The sequence below is a fragment of the Natrix helvetica genome, assembly GCF_964273705.1.
Source record: "Natrix helvetica genome assembly, chromosome: Z".
In the NCBI taxonomy this organism is placed as follows: domain Eukaryota; kingdom Metazoa; phylum Chordata; class Lepidosauria; order Squamata; family Natricidae; genus Natrix; species Natrix helvetica.
This window is the reverse complement of record NC_138554.1, coordinates 119,689,635-119,712,477: the sequence shown is the minus strand read 5'-3', so window position 1 is coordinate 119,712,477 and position 22,843 is coordinate 119,689,635. Positions and strand designations below refer to the sequence as shown.

General features: G+C 37.0%; 1 protein-coding gene across 2 annotated transcripts in view; it reads right to left on the bottom strand.

Annotated features, from left to right (window-relative positions):
- Nucleotides 1-22,843, bottom strand: part of YME1L1 (YME1 like 1 ATPase) — a 29,642-nt gene that overhangs the window by 6,369 nt on the left and 430 nt on the right. For both annotated transcript variants that reach the window (XM_081932634.1, XM_081932633.1), the window contains exons 2-16: nt 19,359-19,490; nt 16,409-16,571; nt 12,900-12,998; nt 11,703-11,812; nt 10,251-10,401; nt 8,720-8,824; nt 7,704-7,786; nt 6,628-6,718; nt 5,877-6,029; nt 5,453-5,585; nt 4,579-4,641; nt 3,998-4,110; nt 3,351-3,506; nt 1,939-2,090; nt 679-805 (exon numbers count right to left, since the gene is read on the bottom strand). In XM_081932634.1, the coding sequence (XP_081788760.1) occupies nt 679-805; nt 1,939-2,090; nt 3,351-3,506; nt 3,998-4,110; nt 4,579-4,641; nt 5,453-5,585; nt 5,877-6,029; nt 6,628-6,718; nt 7,704-7,786; nt 8,720-8,824; nt 10,251-10,401; nt 11,703-11,812; nt 12,900-12,998; nt 16,409-16,571; nt 19,359-19,490 (1,831 nt within the window). The remainder of the gene's footprint in view (nt 1-678; nt 806-1,938; nt 2,091-3,350; nt 3,507-3,997; nt 4,111-4,578; nt 4,642-5,452; nt 5,586-5,876; nt 6,030-6,627; nt 6,719-7,703; nt 7,787-8,719; nt 8,825-10,250; nt 10,402-11,702; nt 11,813-12,899; nt 12,999-16,408; nt 16,572-19,358; nt 19,491-22,843) is intronic.

Sequence of the window (22,843 nt, the reverse complement as noted above, 5' to 3'; positions counted from 1 at the left end):
ATATACCAAATTGAGGCACTTGTAACAGCTGAGGAAGAAGGGAAGGCATTTGGAAAACCAGTGGACAGTGGTATGTGCCTCATCAGAAGTTGCTGGGAGAAAAGCAGGAGTGATGCATACCAGCCTTGCTTTAGTCACTCTGTCAGTTGCATCTAAAACTAAAGTGATTTGGGTTCTGGTTCAATAAAACTGTACCTGACCTGAAAACTCTGTACAGATAGTCTTAGACTTACAACCAGTTACGATCCAAATTTCCATTGCTAAGTGAGACAGTTGTTAAATGAGTTTTGCCCCATTTTATGACCTTTCTTGCCACAATTGTTAAGGGAATAACTGTAGCTGCTAGTTCAATAACTCTTTGTTAAGTGAATCTGGCTTCCCCATCGACTTTTTCAGAATGTCAGAAGGTTGCAAACGATGATCACATGACCCCAGGACACTACAACTTCATAAATATGAGCCAGCTGCTAAGCAGCCAAATTTTGATACGTAAGCATAGGGATGCTACAATGGTCATAAGTGTGAAAAACGGTCATAAGTCATTTTTCTCCAGTGGTGTTGTAACTAAACAAATGGTTGTAAATTGAAGACTAAGTCTACAATCTCAGAGAAATAACTGTTCCAAGTTTGAAACAAAACACTATTTTCCCTTTGTGCATTATCTTAATTTTGACTAACCTGTTGTGATGTGTTCACTGCCAAATATGAGTTCTTCTGCTACTCTTCCCCCCATACTGACATCCATCTGGGCAAGCAACTGAGACCTAGTTTCATTCCATCTGTCACTTTCTGGCAACATAGAAACCTTTAATACAAAATTACACATTAAGTTGAGCAAAACCAATAAATCAGGTTTAATGGCTGCCAGTTGATTTGTTCTGCTTGTTAAAGTGATAACGCTTAAGGATTCTAAGTGCCTAGACATTTTTGAGCCCTCTGCAAGCTTTTCTTGTTTGTAAAATATGCTGTTTCCTCACAGCATATTTTGCAAGTAAGAAATCCATGAAGGGCTCCAAAATATCACTGTCATGGTATTTCAAAGGGGTTCGAGAGGAAGCTTTGTCACAGAAAATAAAATGAGATGACCAACTGCCAATATTCTCATTTATTGTCTTACCACACCATTTCCTAAGAACCAAATCCAGCACATTTGATTGTGGGACTGGCAGATAGCATGTTTACACAGACTCACAGTACTGAAAAGGAACTAGAAAATACTGTGACTTTAAAGAAATGTGCAAAATAATCAATGTAGTTACAATAGGTAACCCAATAAAAAATAATTCTTTATAAATACAAGTTTACTGTTATTAATAGTTTTCAGTAAGTTAACATTGTTAATACTATCATCCTTGCAGTCCTATAGTGTTATACAAAATTGTGCTAAGGTAATTATTGTGGAGCAATCTGGAAATAATCAAAACTAATGAAATGCTTTCCCTGAAGCTTACCAATAAAAATAACTATGATCACTTAACGTATTTTGCTTTAAATCATAACTAGTTTAGATAGTGTGATTTGGTGCCCAATTCTTTTAAGGTACGGGTGTCAAATGTGTGGCATCACATTGCTGTCACGTGACATTTCACAATGTTTTCCCCAATCCCAGAGCTGGGGTGGGCGTGGCCTGCGTGTGACACATCTGGCTTGCGGATCGCCTGTTTGACACCCCTGCTTTAAGGAATATCTTACATAAAAAACTATCTTTGTAGTCTTTGGCATCATTGGACCAAGAAAAAATCTCTAAGAATTTCTAAGTTGTAAAATTGTTAAACTCTAGGGCTATACACTATTCCAGATTCGAAGAAGAAATGTATACAGCACAATCATACGCTAAGATTTATATAACCCATCAAATTACATACTTCGTGAATCCCTTCAAACAGCCCTATTAAAATCAACAAGGTAAGCAGTGTTTTCTACTATTCAAAATCTTACATGTCCAAGTGTTGGTCCTCGTGGCATAATTGTGGCTTTATTGATTGGCATAGCATCTGTGGTATAATATGCAATAATTGCATGCCCAGATTCATGATATGCTGTAATTGTTTTATTTTTATCACCAATTTCTACACTTCTACGCTCAGGACCTGAAATTAAAATAAATCAAGAGAACTTTAACAACCTTTCAATTACAGTATATTGACAAAAACTGAACAGTATCTTCTTTTCAGGATTTTAGTGACTCACTCACGTTGTCTTTATTCCCTTTCCTCTTACTATCTGCCCCGTCCCTTTACCAGTCAGTATTCCATTAATAATGAATATCCTTAGTCTGCTTTTTTTTCTACTCCCTTCCATCATTTCATTTTTTTCTAAGATAGTCTACATTTCTATAAATCTCAGATCTATTTATTATGTATAAAAATTTCCATTTTGTATATGATTGATACTGACGATCAGAATTCAAAAGATTTGTGTTCACTCTAGATTTGCTGGACGTTTATTATATTTCAGAGGCTTCACAGTTGCATTTCAGGCTAGATTCATTTTTGGACTGCAGGTATATTATGAATCAAAGGTGGCAATGGACAAAGAAACATATGACAGTCTTTTTGTTATAGACAGTATTCACCGAAGATATTTATAACAATGATAACAAAAAACACTACAGGTGTGTTAGGTTACTTCCCATTTCTCCCTACCAGGGGCTTTCCCCCTCAACTTCTCCTACTTCCTCTCCCTTTCTGCCTCCCTCTTCCCTTTTCTGGGCTTGACAAGAGAGAGAAAAAGAAAAAAAAAGTGTGGGGTGTGCTCAGTGCTGCTTGACTTTTCTCTAGATCAGCCAAAACATCATCCATTTCTGTGCTAGGGGGAGAACCATTTTAGGGTTCTGCTAAACCACAGCAGACTCTAAATCTTCCCCTTATCAATCCTGGCTAGGAGCTCACCAAGCCTCATGGCAGCCCAGCTATCATTCAAGGCCAATATGAACTCCATGCCTTATTCACATAAGAAAAGTAGCACCCATGGCAGGCCACAAAATCTATATATGCCATACAGATGCATAGAAAAGTCTTAAACACAGAGCCTAAACCAAGCCCCTTATATTCCCTGCATCTCACTCCCTAAATAGTGTTATTTGTAAGGTCTGTTTAATTAAACTTATTTCTGAAGCTTATTGTATAAATATTATATTATTAACAGCTGTGGTGTGGTTTCCCTGAAAATAAACAATCCAAATAAAGCTTTCAACTCACGAATGCTATTTAATATATGTAAGAATCTCACATCTCTGTAAAAATTATCCCATACAATGATTCTGTAAATTTTGATATAACATGATCACATGCAATCAACCAAATTTTGGAGACAAATATAAATAAGTGATTTTAAAATATACTACCTACCCATGACAATTTTGTCCTTTGCAAATTCTAGCTCCTTCATAGTAACCATGTCCTTTTCATCAATTGCTGCTTTTAATGCAGCTTGATTCACAAGGTTTTCCAATTCAGCTCCAGAAAAACCTACTGTCCCTCTGGCAATGATTTCTGGATTAATAGCTGTGCAAACAAAGACACATTTTTGTATTTGTTAATCCAAATTGAGGTTAATATTCAGGCAATATTTAGCACAAACAATAAACGTAAAGATGCCGAGTTCTGCATTGCATACACTATTTATGATAATCCAGCTTTAAGAATTTATCATTTTTATAATCATAATATTTGAATAAGAACTGTGACATGAGAAACAAATAGAATTGTTCAAATGATTGAACCAATTTCTTTCCTTTTCTTAAAAATATACAGTAGTTCCTCAGTGCAGCAAGCATTGCATCAATTTTTAATTTAGTTTTCACTTGATAAAATTTAATTGTAAAGATAGTTATAAAATCTTCAAACAGCAGACCTCTAGCCTTTAACTGAGTATGTTCTATTAAGCACAAATATTCATATTAATGAGAAGATCTTGAATCTCAATCAGCATGCATTTCTTATGTAGCCAGCCTGCTAGCAATTCTATGTTTTTATTTAAAAAATGCAGCACTTACACTTATCATATTTTATTTTATTAAGATACCATTTCAAAATTTCTGTTCGTCCCTTGACATCTGGTCTGGGAACTGTAACTTGCATGTCAAAGCGGCCAGGGCGTAACAAAGCACTAAATAGGGAAGGAAAAAATATTGTGAATGATTTAATAATCTTGGTTATTTTTTTATATTAAAATATTTTAAAAGGCAATTTAATACGAAAAGTTGCTAATACATTTGTAATTTCCACTAAAGTCAGTTTGCACAATTAAATGCTTTCCACAGAAAATCTCACAATAATTATGAGCACAAGAATCTCTTGAAAGACTACTTAAGAACCAATATTACACAGCTATATTTCTAGTGTACTAACTGCATTTAAATCTGTATTATTTTCAGTTAAGAACTTCCATTTAGAATGGTTGCTCCAGCAAAATATAGCTGTTTTCTTAATTACTTAATTATGAAATCAAGGAATATTAGCAGGATTATTAATTGTTCATCCTTATTACTGTCCTAAACTACCAAAGCCTTATTTGCACAAATCAAATCATTCAAAGTTGTATTTTACGCACATACGCACATGTACACAGACATACTTATCTAGTGCTTCAGGGAAATTTGTTGCACCAATGATAATGATTCCTTCATTAGATTTAAAGCTTCAAAAGAAAAAAAGAAGTAATTAATATACTTACAGTGATATTTCCCTAGTTATTTAGATCTAGCAAGTCATATTCTATTCAGTGGATTTGCAAAGAATGCTTCATTTATTTTATAGGCAAATCTAGTAGTAGAGGATTTTTTTTCCAATTGAAGCCAACACTTCCTTGAGCATCTGACATTGTGCATCACAGAATAACTATTTTTAATCATATTCAGTGCATGCAATAGCAGCCAATACCAGTTGGATTTTAACAAAAGGATAGTTCAACTTTTAAAATGAAAGAAATAGGGAAAACCCTGAAAATTAGTTTTTGAATACAGGTGTACATGCTTGGAGAATGATTAGCAATATATTTTTCAGACCTTGTATGAATATAGGCATTGTTCAATGGGCAAATTTCTCAAGTATCAAAAAGCTGCTTTTCTTATGTAAGGTTCAAAATACTTAAGCTGAATTGTTTTTGAAGAATGCACCATCCTACTTTTCACCCATTTGTGATTTTAATACTACTCCCCCACTTGAATGTCTGCACTGTCCTTAACTCTTGAGTAGGATTTTGCCCTCACCCCAAATCCCCAAAATCCATATATTTAAGTACAAAAGAGTTTATGGATCCTACGGCCAAAATAAATAACTTTCCCTCCTAAGAAGAATAAAAAGATTTCTCAATATTTATGGATCATGTTCACTTCTAGACATATATAAAACATTTCAAATCCGAAATGTTTTGTACAACTTGGTTCAACACCCACTGCTCGTACTAAAATGAAATTAAAATTTTAGTTAGACAAAAAATCAAAACTTACCCATCCATTTCAGCAAGGAGCTGGTTTATAGTCTGCTTTGAGTAGGGATGCATTGGAGATTCAACTCGTTTGCCACCAACCGAATCTAATTCATCGATGAATATAACACTAGGGGCATTTGCTTTTGCTTCCTCTAAGAAAATAACACGTCAAATTCTTTAGAATCTTTGTCTCCATTGGTTTCTAGTACAAAAGTCAGGAGATTTTTCTGACTATCATTATGCATTTTCTTTATTCACAAAAGCTATTCTCTGAATAACCCCACAAATTGAGTTATTGTGATGTTCACTAATTTCTAATGTAGTTAACAAAAATATATATGTTACCCATTTACTAATAAGGAACTGATGCTATTTACTAATAAGATGTTGAGGCATTGATGATATTTTCACTAAAGGGATTCAAGGAAAAACCCAAAACTTACTAAATAGATTTCTAATACGGCTGGCTCCCACTCCAACAAACATCTCATCAAACTCAGACCCAGAAGCGTAATAGAAGGGAACATCAGCTTCTCCTGCCACAGCCCTGGCAAGCAGAGTTTTGCCAGTACCAGGTGGACCTACCAACAGAACACCTAGAAAGATATAAGAATGAAAAGAATATCAAGCTAAACATACAGACTGTATTATTGTCAATACTGGTCCTAAGTTCTGTAATTTTTTAATAAGCAACTTTATTACACAGTAAGAAGTACAAGTAGTCCCAGCTTACTGACCATTCGTTCAGCAACTATTTGTAGTTATAACTATGCTGAAAAAATAACTTTTTGACCCATTTATGACCCTCAGTTACATGATCGTCATTTCACTCAGTGCACGTTGTTCTGTTCCTGACCATTTTGTTTTCTTTTTGTTCCTCCTGGAGGATCGAAAAGAAAGGTTTCAAAAGAGTACGTTGTTTGCTCTCCTGTATATCAAAAGCAGTGTCATCAGGCAAATCTCTCTGTATCCAATCTCTGCTGGGAGGGGGATAAAAGATTTCTCTAAGCAATCTCGCCTTTGCCCGACCCTTTCGTCCCCCCTCCAAGATTTAAAACCAACTTGATAATTCAGAATGAGAATAAATTATTTGAATGTATATCAGACATTATGTTAAATTGTATTTGGTTTACAAAAATCATACAATATTAGTAAGGAAAGGTTCATGCTTACAATAAAAAAGTTCACACTTACCTTTAGGGAGTTTACCTCCTAAAATGGTAAATTTCTGAGGATTTTTCAGAAATTCTACAATCTCCTGCAGCTCTTGCTTAGCTTCATCTACCTGAATGTAATTAAGAAAATACTTTTGTAGACTACCATAATTTCATACTAATATGCTTCTAACATGTTAATTACATAGTTACCCTACATAAAGTTACTTTTAAAGATATTTCCTTTAATGTAACTGTTAAATAGGATTCGACTTCATTATGCTATTTCACACATTAAGCAGAATATTTCTGTATTATTCAAGGTGGTATGTTTCTGGGCAAAATAAGAACAGAATGGATTTTTTTAAAAAAAGAATTTCCCAACTGGATACTATCAGTATAATGGCAGTATCCGTGGCCCATGAGAGCAAATTTGGTAGAAATATTTACTAGTATTAACAATATTGTGAAAAACAAATACTCATTGTACACTTGGTAAAAAGGGAAATTAATTGCTATATAACTTTTTGGAACACTGCTGAAACAAAGTCAAACCCTGTGAGTTTATATTAATGCTACATAATTTTAAAAGGTGAAAAATAGCAACTTCCTCTGATTATATGTCCTTTTTTAAAAAACAAAATCATTAATGATTGAAGTTAAACAATGAATTCCATTATAAAGGAAGATAACTGTAGAATACATGTGGGCAATACTATGCCAAGCCAATCTGAAGCAATTCTTAGAAAAAAAATATATTCTGCCAGATACTTAGCAGCACGGGAGAGAGAATATACTGTCAAGTATTAATAGTAAACATTTGAACAGATCACAATTCTGATAGCCCAAGTATCAAATGTTCATCTTAAATACAGCAAAATTGGATCCGATCCTGCCATTTCAGATCTATTATATACTTTTTAAATAAAAGCATCAGGTTTTTAAAATTCATCCACAATATAATTCATTCACTTCACTTTTCTTGTCCCAGTAACATGTTTTATGGGAACTGACTTCTTGCCTTTTTGGATTTATCAGGGTTTGGATTTATCATGTTTTATTTGACTGCTTCAATTCTATTGCATAATCGGAAGACATCCAATCCTTTGAACTTACCCCCTTCACATGTTCAAAGGTGATATTTTTCATTTGAATAGGATCAACTGCTGCATCAAGCCCAGAACTTGCTCGGAAGCGAACTGCAAGCAAAATAATTTATCTAATGAAATAAATTTTGTCATTTACTTTATTTTTGTACAATATATTATTATTGCTGCTATTTGTTCTTGCATTGGTGTTTTAAAGCTACTTAGCTACACAGAGAGAGGTGGCCATTTAAACCACAATCAAAATAACTAAGAATTTTTCATCTGTGACAATATTCTTGTATGATCTGGGCAGCTGTATAAATTTATTTCATAAATAAATACTAAAATACCATAAGAATGCAAAACTGATATTCTTTAAAAACTATACTTTCCTTTCACTCTTAGAAGGGATCCAAAAGTGACTATGCATATTCATATATACCAATACCTCCAGCTTTGACAATGCTTCTGTCTCAGTATGTACACAAACCATTAACAGCTGTTTACTCAATTAGATGTTTTTCCACTCATATCAAATGTTGGACTCATATCACCCAGGCATCTGATTTCTACAATAAGAACATCTTCAAATTTTCTATAATTAAAATACTGATCAAAGACTTCACAAAGATTCAAGAAGATAGAAAATATGTCATTAAAATTAAGATTCTGATATTGTTCAATATAGAAGTACTGAAATGGTTGATGCTACAGTAAATAGATACTGGAATGCAAAGGAGACATTACTACAGTATTAAACCTGCTGGGATTATTTATCTGATTTGAAGAAAATGCCAGCTGTGATCTATGTAACCTATTCAAAAATACTTCAAACAGATGAATATAAAACAAAGATACAGATAGTAATCTCTAATCTCTTTCTCTTATCTCCATTATATTTCAGGCAATTCTTTCCTCTACTTAAAATATACTCTTTAACAATCGGACACAGAATAACTTGACTTTTAAATTTTAAGTATAGCATAGGATAATAAAATAAATAATAATAAATTAAAAATTTAGTAAAATGAAATGTTAACAAACCAGCATCAGAAAAGGAGCCTTTAGGTAAGAACTGGCTTTTTAACACAGTATAAATACCAAACAACACTGCTAGAAAGACAAATAATCGGGTTCGTCTTAAGGAATCTGAAAGGGAAAAAAAGAATATTTGTTTAGTCAGTTGATTATCGGGCTCATTTTAACTAAATTAATCTGTGCATCTGATTAAACTGAAATAAGCACAACACAAAATATCATAAACACCCAATTAAAATAAAAAGTCGAGGCTCCTTACATATTCTCCAACAACACAAAAATCAAATATACATATTACATCTTTTGGCCTCTGAGTGGAAAACCAGATCTTTAAGGCTTCCAGAATATTCCCAGGATCAGGGCCGTCTGAAACTTAGGACAGAGAGTCTTTCAAGTGGCTGGCATTGTAAGAGAGAAGGCATGCCTCCTGGGTCCTTCAAAGTGACATTGTTTCACACCTTCCAATGCTTTTCAAGGAAAAAACCCCTCCCATACATTACACTGCAATAACTCAACTGGATAATATGCCATCAGTGACTATAGGAAGCATCTCCCAGTGTAGGAATGAGACAACTGATACAAAAGATGGTGCAGTGCAAAATGCCTGGCTATAGTTGCCATCCATTTCTTGAGCAGGAACCATGAGACTGACCCTCAGATTGCACAACTCACTGGGGAATGGTATCCTCACTTGGTTAACAATGTCAATCAGACTCTCAAAGCTTCCAGGTATTGGGAAAGAACAATAACTTGGGTGTCCCAGTGGTGCTTTTTTCATGAGGCAGCTGGACTTTCTTGCTTTTTCTTTTGAAGACGTTTCGCTTCTCATCCAAGAAGCTTCTTCAGCTATGAAGGATAGTGGGGAATGGAATGATTTATATTCCTTGCAGATAGCTGATAATCTGCATCATTTTAGAGGGTTGTTGAAGCACTTGGGAGTTTTTTCTGTGTTTTCAGGGTCACTTGAGTAGTGCTCCTGCTTCCTGTAGTCTGCAATTTTTCTCTAGAAATACATTCCTACTCCTACACCATTCAAAGGGTGTTCATTCCAAATTGAATAGCTAAATGTCTGAAGAGATACTCAGTCATCCAGATCATGGTTGTCAACCATGATCTGGATGACTGAGTATCTGTACAGGCCAATAACGTAGGTGGCCTGAAACAAAGATGTATAGCTGAGTATGAACACTATTGATACTTAGCCTTACATCAAGAGATTGCCTCACACAGCAACTTCACATAGATGTCTATTTGGAATGGGGAGTCAAGCTATGCAAAATGCACAAAGAAGAAGCTTATAGCTATGTCTCTCCCCATCTGGTGACATCTGGCCTCAAAGGAACAAGAAAATTATTAAAACTAATCATCTTACATGTGATGAAGACATGGAGGGGAGAGATACTTATCTATCGGTAGACAAAACAGGCATAAAGGAATTGATTTTACTACATATTTAAAATATGTTCTCCCAATATTAAAAAGAAAGGAAATTTACAAATGATTACAAAATCTGCTTTAACAAAACAGATTAACTGACCAATTGTACGCTGTGCAAGTGCCTGTGATTTCAAAAAACCCTCTGCAAACCCAGTTTTAAACGCATCTTGATGAGCTTCAGGTATGTTTTTTCTTTTCATTAGTTTGTCTAAGCTTTCAATCTCAGATACTCTCTCTCTCAGTAAAAGACCCTAAGAACAAAACAGGAAAAACATTATTTTAAAAAAATTACCAAATCTCATGTTAAAACACAATTTCTCCAGAAGTATTTATAATTATATTTCTGTTGTTATGTAATTTCATGGCATTAGTCAAACCTTTGTTTTTAAAAAGCTTTACGCAGGGTCAAGGGCAACTCGCCCTGGCCAACTCACCCCAGAACAATTCAACAATTCAAGAGAGGGACAAGTGAATTGCAGTGGACATTATCTTGCTTTACGTTTTAATCTTCTCAAGTTTTTGAGGTTGAGATGAGCTGCAATTCCACTTGTTCTTCTCTTGAGTTATCTTGGGTTGAATTATCCCTTGGCGAGTTGGCCATGGTGAGTCGACTATGGCAAGATGGCCATGGCAAGTCACCTGTGATGAGATGGCCAGGAAGAGTTGTCCCATTCCACATTAATTCCCATTCCATATGTTAATCTTAGCAACAAAAGGATTATATATTGGATAATAACAAAGTGATTTTTCCCCTAAAAGTGCAATTCTAAACCCAAGAACTCCTACTGAACTTTTAAGTTAATGTGTCTTTTGCCAAATAAACATAGGTCTTAAAACTACCAACCAAGAGAATGTGCTTGTCATATAAAATTAATAAACTAATAATAAACATGCAACTAATCAAAGAATGGATTGGCAATGCAGTTTTCATGAACACTCTATCACCTACTCCCTCTCAGACCAGATATTTGAGAATCCTTCAAAAGTTTAAATGATTTAAATAGACAAATCTTCAAAAATGCAATAAACTCTCCTAAGATTTAAAGAGAACTATCAATATTTTATAATATTTTAAATCAAGCATATCAAAATATTACATTGTGGCAATATTGTGATAATTTGGCCTTTAAAAAATAAGCCTAATTATTTAGTTTTGCTTTCCATAAGCTGATATCCTTGGCTATGCTATTACGGTAGTAGAAGCCTAATACATCTAACAAACATCAATTAGGTGAAATCTGTTCCAAGTATTTCACAGGAATTAGTTTGAATATTCATTAATTTATATTTTCTTTCATTCTTTACTGCCTGTACTAATTACTTAAAAATATAATGAATCTAATCCTATTTGCACAACAAACTTGATGCATAAAGTCACCAACGCTTGGTAATGTTACTATTTCTATGGAACTTTATAGCTGTCTGACATTTGACTGCATTTGCTAACTTCAAGTGTACTACTATATGTGTGTGGAAGACATTACATGGTAACAGTCACCAGAGAAGGCGTAAGATCCTGTTATCAACATAATGTGCACATTTTCATAATTACCTTTACAAATGAGGGAGCTACATCTTCTGTTTCTGCTGAATGTTCTGATGTGGACTGTAGCCGCCTTGCTCTTGATTTCAGAGTCTTAAAACCTCGAGACTGAATGAAAACTTAATACAGAAAAGGAGATGATATACTTTAAGAACATGTGAGAAAAAACAGTGAGATGTGTTCAATAGCTTCTCTGGCATACTGCTTAGATACTAATCATTAATTGATATTGTAATATAAAAATCTATATAATCATTTCTCAATGTGTAATCCTGTATGCAGTTTCAGATTTTCAATACCAAAATAGCTACCTAAGCACCATTGTAGCAGTGTTTGAGAACATATTTGAAAACTTGGTTTGTTTGTTTTTTGTAGAAATATACATATGCAGATTAAAGGGATTTTTTTTGAGGGAACTCATGGTTGAATGCAAGGATATGAGAGCAACGAGGTAAGAAAAATAAAATAAATGGAAACAACCTGCTAACTGTCATGTAAGCATGTTAGATATAAGCTTCATAAGAGGAATTTTTTTAAACTTTGTGTGTTTGTTTGTTTGTGTTTCAAGTCCTGCAGGAGATGCCTATGAAATAAGTGATCAATTCAGATCAGAACTAAGAGAGCAATTCAGATCAGAACTAAGAAAGAAAGAGCTTAGATGATATGCAGCTGAGGAGTAAGAAGGCTTCAGGAAATACCTACAGCAGATAGGGAGTAAGTTAAGAACTGGCAGAGGAAAAGAACTAAAACAATAATGCGTAAGGCAGCCCTTTGCAAATTCAGAACTGTTTTTTTAGAATGTCTTGTTCGTTTTAGTTAAAAAGATACCATTTCTTTAATACTGCTTTTGCATTCACTTCTGCAGGAAGTTCTCGACTTACAACAGTTTAATGACCGCTAAAAGTTGCCAACCATTTGAATTTTGATCACGTGACCATAGGAATGTGGCAACATTGATAAGTGTGAAAAAAGATAATGTCACTTTTTTCAGTGCTGTTATAACTTCAAACAGTCATTAAATGAACTGTTGTAAAACAAGGAAAACAGAACTAGTTCTCCTGCTATCGTGAAATATAGGGAATTATTCTTCTTTGGAAAATCTTTTAGCGAACTCCTTTATATAGAGGAAGACATCTTCTATCATGGAAACTCTGGATGAAGCCATATTTCTCTTACTTTGGAAAAAGAAACATTTTGACTTCCTACCTGGCCATTGCTGAAGACTGGAACATATACTCTGGGGAAGATTAGGATGCTGCCTGTAGAGGTAAGAGGAACGTAAAACCCTAAATGTATCTGCAAAACCTAGGAAAAAATAAAAAGCTTATTTAGCATTTACTTAGGCCTTGCAAAAATAAGATCTTGTGCATTTAAAAATTTTAAATTATACACATACATACATCTCAGATTCATGAAGTTTGATATGATACTGCTTTGGTAAATTAGACAATGTGCTAATGCGGTCCCTTAAATAAGCAATTTTGCAATGATGATATACAGTATACAAAATCAAAAATCACTCTGAATATTTTATGCTTAGTTAAAATTGTGGTATGATAGCTGAAAGAGAACAAAGAATAAGAGATTTGTGTATGAGTAAACAGATTATTGCTTTCCTCTCAAAACTCAGGAAAGTGAATAACGTTAAACATGATACATGCTACGCATTTCTTGCTTAAAATTTGGATTAATGGATTTAAGCCTTCTTAAGGGCCAACTTCTACTATAAGTAGAACCAAAGATGGGAGGCAATATGGAGAAAATTAACTATATAGACAATGGATCTGAATTTTAAGTAACTGTGCAAGCATAAAAACCAAAAACTCTTCAATTACAATAGCAGGTATTAATTTTGCTTTGAATATAGCTTCCCAAATGCTACTTACATTGGAAATTTGTAATATAGCAAGATTTATCCACCATTAACGAGCCCATGTCATCAGATAAGTGATAATTGTGCAATCCATATAGATTTGAACAGGGAACTACACTTAGCAAACTCTAAGCATGAAAATTGGAGTACATATAGATTTTTAAGTATAACTGAGCTAGGCATTGAGAGTAACTTGTACATGCAAATTCCAACAATCTTGCTATGTAGCTGCAAATACAATTATACTGCGATAATGGAAGAACCCATGATAAAGGTTCTACAATTTCCTGTTGTAAAAACATTCTCTCTATAGTGAATAATTATGATTTTTATCTGAAGCTTCTATCATAACAAAAGCCATATAATTTTTTTGAATTATGCTCCATCTTTCATTCAGTAACTGAAAGTGGTATGCTCTACTTCATCCTCTCATTTTACCCCACAATACTCCTGAGGTGGATTGGGCTAAGGAAAAGTGGTTAAAAGAGGACTATAATGTATAAGTCACTCCAATGTCAGACCAAAACGTTAGCCAAGATATCAGACTCATTATACATGGTAGAATGGAATAAGCAAATAAATGAGAAATTATTTATTTACATTGTTAATATTTCAATCCTGCCTTTTCTCTAGGAGTTCATATTTCATCCTAACAATTCTGTCAAGTAGATTGGGATAAGGAAAAGTAATAAGGCCAAAGAAATTCAGTGAGTTTCAGTGTGGACACGACTCCTTCATACCAAACTATAGTGTAATTAAAAACAACAACAGTGAACTAGTGAGGGTTCTTCTGAAGGATCATATTACACATTTACACACAGAGAGAGATATACACAATCTCTCTCTCTCTCTCTCTTGCGTGTGGGTGTATTAGTGTAGCAGTTTTGAAGAAGCTACACAAAGATTGTCTACTTAATATTTGGAAAATGCATATATTATGTTGAAGTCAGAATTCTAATTCTATAAACACAAGGGATATTTCAGACCCAAGAGAATACAAAAGAACTAGAAATAAAATGGATTAAGGGACTAAGAGCAAACAAAATTTTGCCTGTAGGAAGGAGACTGGCCAAGCTAGAGTCAAACGGGGACATAGTCTAGAATTTCTATGTGAGCACAACAAGGTGAGGTCCAACCCCTCCTTGAATGCTGTGAAACCTTATCTAGTATCACCCAGATGCAATTGTCAGAAAATCCCTGTGCGTATGCTTGAGCAATAAAGCAGCCAACTGGATTCAAGTATGGCTCTGGTTGTTTGGGCCTGACAATGCTATTTATTTATTTATTTAAAATAATGATTTTATTACCGTGTTTCCCCGAAAATAAGACAGGGTCTTATTTTCTTTTTACACACAAAATATGGCTTGGGCCTTATTATGAGGGGTTTATTGTTTTGGGATTGCTGGGCAGCTGCTCTCTTGTGAGCGGGCTCCCAAAGAGCCGAGCACAGCCTCATGGGCGAATGGCTGTGATGCGCTGTCGCAGCAGTGCAGCACAACAGCCATGAAGCGGCCATGTTCACGAGCAGCCACCCAGCAAACCCCCTCTGCAGCAGGGCACAGCGCCATTCACTGACCTAGGGGTATCACCAAGCCGAATGAGTGTCTGTTCGCCGCCATCCGGCTCCCGCAGCTTGGCGCCTTCAAAATGCCACTGAATGGCGCTCTGCATGGGTAGAGGGAGGTTGTGCGAGCGGCTGTTCCGCTCTCGCTCACGCGCCTCCCAGCCTCACGATGCCCTGGTCCAGCTCTCCCTGCAGAGCCAGGGCACCTCCGCTGCCGCCGCCACCGCCATCCCAGCATAGCTTTTTCGGCGGCTTCCAAACCGAGTCTTCTGGCAGTGGCTGCTCTGGGCGTACGCTCTATGGTTGTATGCTCTGCCAACAGCCAGCCCACAACCATAGAGCGTACGCCCAGAGCAGCCACTGCCGGAAGACTCGGTTTGGAAGCTGCCAAAAAAGTCATGGTGCAATGGCGGCGGCGGCAGAGGTGCCCTGGCTCTGCAGGCAGAGCTGGGCCACAGCATTGTGAGGCTGGGTGGCGCGCAAGTGGGAGTGGAACAGCCGCTCAGGCAACCCCCTTCTCCAGCCGTGCAGAGCGCCATTCACTAGCATGCCGAAGGCGCCAAGCTGCGAGCTGGGCGGCGAACAGGTGCTCACGCGGCTTGGCGATACCTCTAGGTCAGTGAATGGCGCTGTGCCCAGCTAGAAAGGGGGTTTGGGAGCCCACTCGCAAGAGAGCAGCCGCCTGGCAACCCCTCTTCAGCTGGGCACAGCGCCGCTCACCAACCTAGCGGTAACCTGAAGGCACCAAGCAACGCAATTACCTTCACCCTCCCCCCGGTTCCCGCGGCTTGGCACCTTCGGAATACCGCTAGGTTGGTGAGTGGCACTCTGCCTGGTCGGAGGTGGAGGGTTGTCCAGGGGGCTTATTTGCGGGGGAGGGCTTATATTTTTGCCCACCAGAAAAATGTGGCATGGCCTTATTATCAGGACATGTCGTATTTTCGGGGAAACACAGTAATTCCTTATTTGCAAATTATCGTTAATTATGTTTGATACTATTACCAATGTCAAGATTAATTCCAGTATAATCAAGCTATATCATGTAAACAAGGTAGTGCTGAATAAGCTGACCTTAGATGAAGAATGACAAAATCTAGAAACAAAACTAGCAAGAATTCTGAATTTTGAACTGCATTACAATGAAACAGCAACATAATTAAATCACTTTAATTATATTGCTGTTCTTAGTAAGAAGCATTGCTAATGGGTGATACAGTTTAGGAATACATTAAATTACTTTTCTGCCCAGATATGTTAAAATATCATCCCAAAGCATACCATATTTATTTTCAAAGAAAGACTCTGCTGATACATATGACGTTTGCCAATGTGAGGGTATTTTATTTTCTTCACCAAAGCCAGGAATCAGTTTGTTCACTATTTCATTAAGTTGGCTAATTTTCAGATCACTCAGTCCTAGGTCTCGTAGATTAAGTAATGGCTGTAAAAATCATAAAGGATTCAAATTATAATTAAAAATTGGATTACTTCAAAAATAGCATTTAACTTTTAAAATCTGACAACCATGATTCTTATGTGTTTAAGTACCAAATTGATAAAAAGCTATGTTTTTGCTTATTCTTTCTGAAACATGTGTTCATACTCAATACCCATTAAATGGCTCGTGTTTTCTGCGGTCGCCGAAGTGGGGGCAGGGAGGTGATTTTGTTATATTGTATTATATTAATTTATTTGATTCTTTTTGTTAGTTTTTGTTTTAAATGTGGTTTTATATTCTGTATGCCACCTTGAGTTGCCATGGTCAAATAAGCGGCAAAACAAATTCAATAAATAAACAAATATCTATTAAAATATTGTACCATTATTTAACAACAGTAAGAATTATTAGTATATTTAAACATGTAAATTACAGGTGCTCTTTAATAGTCATGTAACATGTTATCTCCCTCACAGCATACTATTAAATTAATGAACACTTAATCTCAAAGATGTATTTAATTTCTTTGGGAATTCATATTGAAATCCCATGGACACATACTTAGAGCTAGCCAAGTGCCGAAATGGGAGTGTGCGTGCATGTGCCGGAAACCGGAAGGGCAGCCACCCGGTGTGCATGCACGCACCAGGAAGATGAACTTCTGGTTTCTGGCACGTGCATGCACACTGGCCACCTGGTCTTTCGGTTTCTGAGGCGCATGTACATGTGAAGACCAGCTGGTCAGTGTATATACGCACACTGGAAATCCAAAGAGCAGCCGCCCAGTGCCCATGCACGCACCAGGAAGATGATCATCCTGTTTCCGGTGAGCGCATATGCACCAGGCAGCTGCCCTTCCGGTTTCTGGCATGCATACACACACGAAGACCAGCACCAGGCAGCTGCCCTTCCGGTTTCTGGCATGCATGCACACACGAAGACCAGCATAGGTGTGTCAGAAACCAAAAGAGCAGCCACCCCCATGGACAAGGAAGAGGATCTTCCTGTTTCCGGCGTGCACATATGCACCAGCCATCTGGTCTTCCAGCTGGCATGTGTGCTGCTCTTCTGGTTTCCGGTGCTCCCGCGCTCATGAAAAGCAGCTGGCCGGCGCACCAGAACCTGGAAGAGCAACGGGCAATGGCTCGCTTGCCCGGAGAGATGGCTCTGCGTGCCACTTCCGGCACGGGTGCCAAAGGTTCATCATCACAGAGCTAGCCAGTCCTACCAATATACAGGTAAAAGTCAAAAAATTAGAATTATCATGCAAAAGTTCATTTATTTCAGTAATGCAATTTAAAAGGTGTAACTAATATATGAGATAGACTCATTACATGCAAAGCAAGATAGTTCAAGCCGTGATTTGTCATAACTGTGATGATTATGGCTTACAGCTCATGAAAACGGTATGGCATGGAAGCTATCAGCCTGTGGCACTGCTGAGGTGTTATGGAAGACCAGGATGCTTCAATAGCGGCCTTCAGCTCTTCTGCATTGTCTCTCAACTTTCTCTTGGCAATGCCCCATAGATTCTCTATGCCGAGTTTGCTGGCCAATCAAGCACAGTAATCCCATGGTCATTGAACCAGGTTTTGGTGCTTTTGGCAGTGTGGGCAGGTGCCAAGTCCTGCTGGAAAATGAAATCAGCATCCCCATAAAGCTTGTCTGCGGAAGGAAGCATGAAGTGCTCCAAAATCTCCTGGTAGACGGCTGCGTTGACCCTGGACTTAATGAAGCACAGTGGACCAACACCAGGAGATGACATGGCTCCCCAAATCAACACAGACTGTGGAAACTTCACACTGGACTTCAAGCATCTTGCAGTGTGTGCCTCTCCATTCTTCCTCCATACTCTGGGTACTTGGTTTCCAAATGAGATGCAAAAGTTGCTCTCATCAGAAAAGAGGACTTTGGACCACTGAGCAACAGACCAGGTCTGTTTTTCTTTAGCCCAGGTAAGACGCTTTTGACATTGTTTGTTGCTCAGGAGCAGCTTGACAAGAGGAATACAATATTTGAAGCCCATGTCCAGGATCCATCTGTGCGTGGTGGCTCTTGATGCCAAGTCCCCAACACTTTTGAATGGCCTTTTCCTGACAATCCTCTCCAGGCTGTGGTCATCCCTGCTGCTTGTGCACCTTTTTCTTCCACACTTTCCCCTTCCACATAACTTTCTATTAATGTGCTTTGATACAGCACTTTGGGAACATCCAACTTCATTTGCAATTACCTTTTGAAGCTTTCCCTCCTTATGGAGGGTGTCAGTGATGGTTTTCTGCACAACTGTCAGGTCAGCAGTCTTTCTGATGATTGTGATTCCTACTGAACCAGACTGAGAGACCATTTAAAGGCTCAGGAACCCTTTGCAGGTGTTATGGCTTAATTAGCTGATTAGAGTGGGACACTTTGAGCCTAGAATATTGCACCTTTTCACATTATTCTAATTATCTGAGATTGTGGATTTGGAGTTTTCATGAGCTGTAAGCCATAATCAGCACAATTATGACAAATCATGGCTTGAACTACCTTGCTTTGCATGTGATGAGTCTATCTCATGTATTAGTTTCACCTTTTAAGTTGCATTACTGGAATAAATGAACTTTTGCATGATATTCTAATTTTTCGAGTTTCACTTGTAATAGATTTTTTTCTCTGAGATGCCTAATATCAACCCAAGTCTCTATAACATTTTCGTATTACAGGCAAAATCAAGTACACTTACTGATATTTTTGTAATGTATAAATTATATGAAAAATATTCATAAACAAACACCATTTAAGGAACCTTACTTCAGGGCTCAACACATCATGTTCAGGTGGTGCTTCTTTCTGCACAGACTGGGTGGATGTTGGGATGCAAGTCTGTGTTAAATTTTTGGGTGAATGAAATGCATTTATCAGGTGGCTCAAAGAAACTGTAACCTGGTAAAATAAAAGGTATATATATTAAGTCACATATTATATAATTTGGTTGTTCTTAAATAACTGTAAAATCCCTATTTTTGCTTTAACAAGCAGCTATTGCTGTATATTTCAAAACACAGTTTGAACACGGATTTGGTATCACAGAAATTTTTAGTAACAGAAAGATTGAAACCATAAAATCTCTACTTTAATTTTGCAAATATTTACAAACTTTTTAGAAGCAATCAATTCATTACTGCGGAATACATTGTACAAAAAGTTCCTCCCACTTAGCAAAACTAATTTTAATATTTTGATTTTGTGAAATAAATTATTCTTGTAACTGCTCCTACTTAAACTAGAAAACTGAAACTACAAATATGCATAGCATTGTAGAACATAAAAATGTACTTACCATGTTTACTAAACTATATGAAAACAAAGTATGTGTTGCCCGTATCTTATCTAATATGACCACATAACTGATAAAGGTAATAGCTACTGACACCAAATATTTCCAAAGATTTAATATCCTCGCCTGATTGTTTTTAAGGATGTGAACATTTTTATTGTAAAATATTTTTGAAACAGATTGTTATATTAACAATCATTTTACTGAAAATGTTTACAATCTACAGCCTTGAAACTGACATTTAAGCCAGAATGATAAACTGTGAAGAATACGTGTTAGCCATAGTTTGTATTTCACCTATAGTAGGCGTATCAAACTCACGTCGCCACAGCAGCATCATGTGATGTATCGGGACTTTTCCACCCTTTGCTAAACCAGGCCTGGGCGTGGCCAGTACGTGATGGGCCAGGAGTTTGACAGTCCTGACCTATAGTAACTACCAATCTATTAATGCACAATGTTATTCTTAGAAGACAAATAGTTGAATAATGTAAACACAAATGAAGAATATTGATTCTATTTATTTAATACACGATATCCAGCCATGGTTCAGACCCAGTTTATGGGACAGAAACAAATTAGTTGTACTTGATGATCTCTGGCAAGATTGGGATGGGACCAGTATATTCATCCTTGACCTCTCAGTGGCCTTCAATACCATTGACTATGGTATCCTTTTGGGCCAGCTATTGAGTTTGGAACTGAGCAGTATTGCGCTGATTTGGCTCCTTTCCCCAAGGCTAGTCTCAATTGTTGTTGACAGGGAATGAGAAGTCCAGCCCACAGCTGTTCCTTTGTGGTGTACCTCAGGGTCCAGTGCTCTCTCCACTCCTTTTTAATATCTACATGAAGTCCCCGAGTGAAATCATCTGACCCCATGGAGTACCACCAGTATGCTGATGATATTCAACTATCTGTCCATCCTTGGTGTCCTAAATGTTACAGTCACTGCTCTCTTGCTGAGGCTGTGAGGCTTAGGTGGGGGGCAACAGACTTTGGCTAAACCCTAGTAAGATGGAGAGGCTTTTGGAGTGTGGGGTTTCAAGATCGGGACTGTAACATCTTTACTTTGGGATGGAGTCGCACTGCTCTAGACAGATCCAATATGCAAGGGGTTCTCCTGGAATTGCAACTTCACAAAGAGCAGGTGGTAGCTGTGGCCAAGAGAGCTTGTCCAACTATGTATTGTGCACCAATTGTGCCCTTTCCTGGATCAGAAATCCCTGCACTTAGTCACATAAAACCAGGTCATTTCATGTTAGACTATATCCACATTCTATACATGGGTGTATTCTTGAGTATTTGGAAGCTACTGCTGGTGCAGAAAGCAGTTATGTGAACGCTTTTGGGAGCTCTACGGCGCCCATCTTATGCTGATGTTCTGCAAGCTGCCTGGTTGTCAATTTGCTTCTGGGTCCAATTCAAGGTGTTGGTTAGCAACATTAAAGATCATGTTTGCAAGGACCAAGTTATCTGAGGAACCATCTCATCCTAATGGGATTGCCTTCCACCCATGCTGGTAGAAGAGGCATGCTATGGCCCCTGTTGGTCAAGGAATTCCAGATGGCAGTTCCAGATGAAGAGCTTTTTCTGCCATGGCTGTTATCCTTATGAATATTGTGCCCTATCCCCAAAATGAGTTGGATCCAATTCTTTGCCTTCTGAAAGAACCCGAAGACTTCTCTACCACCTGGGCTGGGGTCTAATGGTTTAACGATGGTAAAGTCCTCGATGGAGGGTGGCATGTCATTCTGGAGGTGGTTAATGGATAAAATGTCATCTCCTCCCTGTGTACATCTTGCTGCCTTCCTTCCCATCTTGTTAATATTAGATCAATTTAAGTGTTATTGTTTTAATTTTATCTTGTTTTTGATTGTAAAATGACATGGATGGCATGTTTACTAAATAAATAAACAATAGAGGTAAAGGGATTGTCTGTATTTTTTTGTAATTTCCATTAAAATTCATCTCATTTTCTCCTTGAGATTAAAGATAACATGCAACTTGTCACAGCTTTTGGCAATATATTTTTATTTATTTGTATCCCACCTTTATTACTTTTACTAAGTAATTAAAGGTGGAAAATATATTGAACACACCTTTCTCCTATTGTCCCTACAATCTCAATCCTGTGAGATGGGTTAGTCAGAGTGACTTTTGGCCTTAACTACCAAACCAAATTTGCTCTGTTGTTTGTAGCCAATTGGCCAAAATAATAAAATACACTTTTTAAAGACTAAAATATCAATCTTTTGCTATAACATAAAACCTGGATCTTTGAAAGATTGATTCAGATTACCTTAGTTTGTATCTTTGCAACCTCAAAATGCTTTAATTCTATATAAAGCAAACTTTCCAATTAGATAAGTCTACTGGGCTACAAATTCCACCCATAGCGATTTTGAGCAGGAATTATGAGTGGTGACCTAACTCAACTGGATACAAGGATCAGAAAAAAATTAAAATGTTTAATTGTCATATTATTTTACAGGTCCTGTATTGAATTACACACTTTCTATGAACCTAATCCTGAAATTTACCAAAACTGCCTCCAGATCTCATTGAACCTAAAATTAAGATCTTGATTCCAGTAAAAGGCAGCTTAATATAGTACTTTTAACATTTGGATAATGTGCTCAAAAACTCAAGTATTTGCTTTGGGCATTTGAGATTATGGCGAAAATGTGAAGCAAGAGCCTGTAACATTAAGAAACGGAACATCTATCCATCCGTTCTTCAATTCATCGCCACCCCAGGAAATTTGCAAATCAGGAGGCTCAGAACCAAAAATATGTCACAGTTAACGAACGGGAGTTATCTCCACAAAGACAGCCAAGTAATAGCCTTTTCAAAAGAAATTAATGAAATTAAGGATAATTAGAGAAGGCGTCGCCCTTCAAGAGTGGCATCCCTTCAAATTTCAGGGAAGGGGCGACCGTCTTGGATGCTTTCCTCGGCT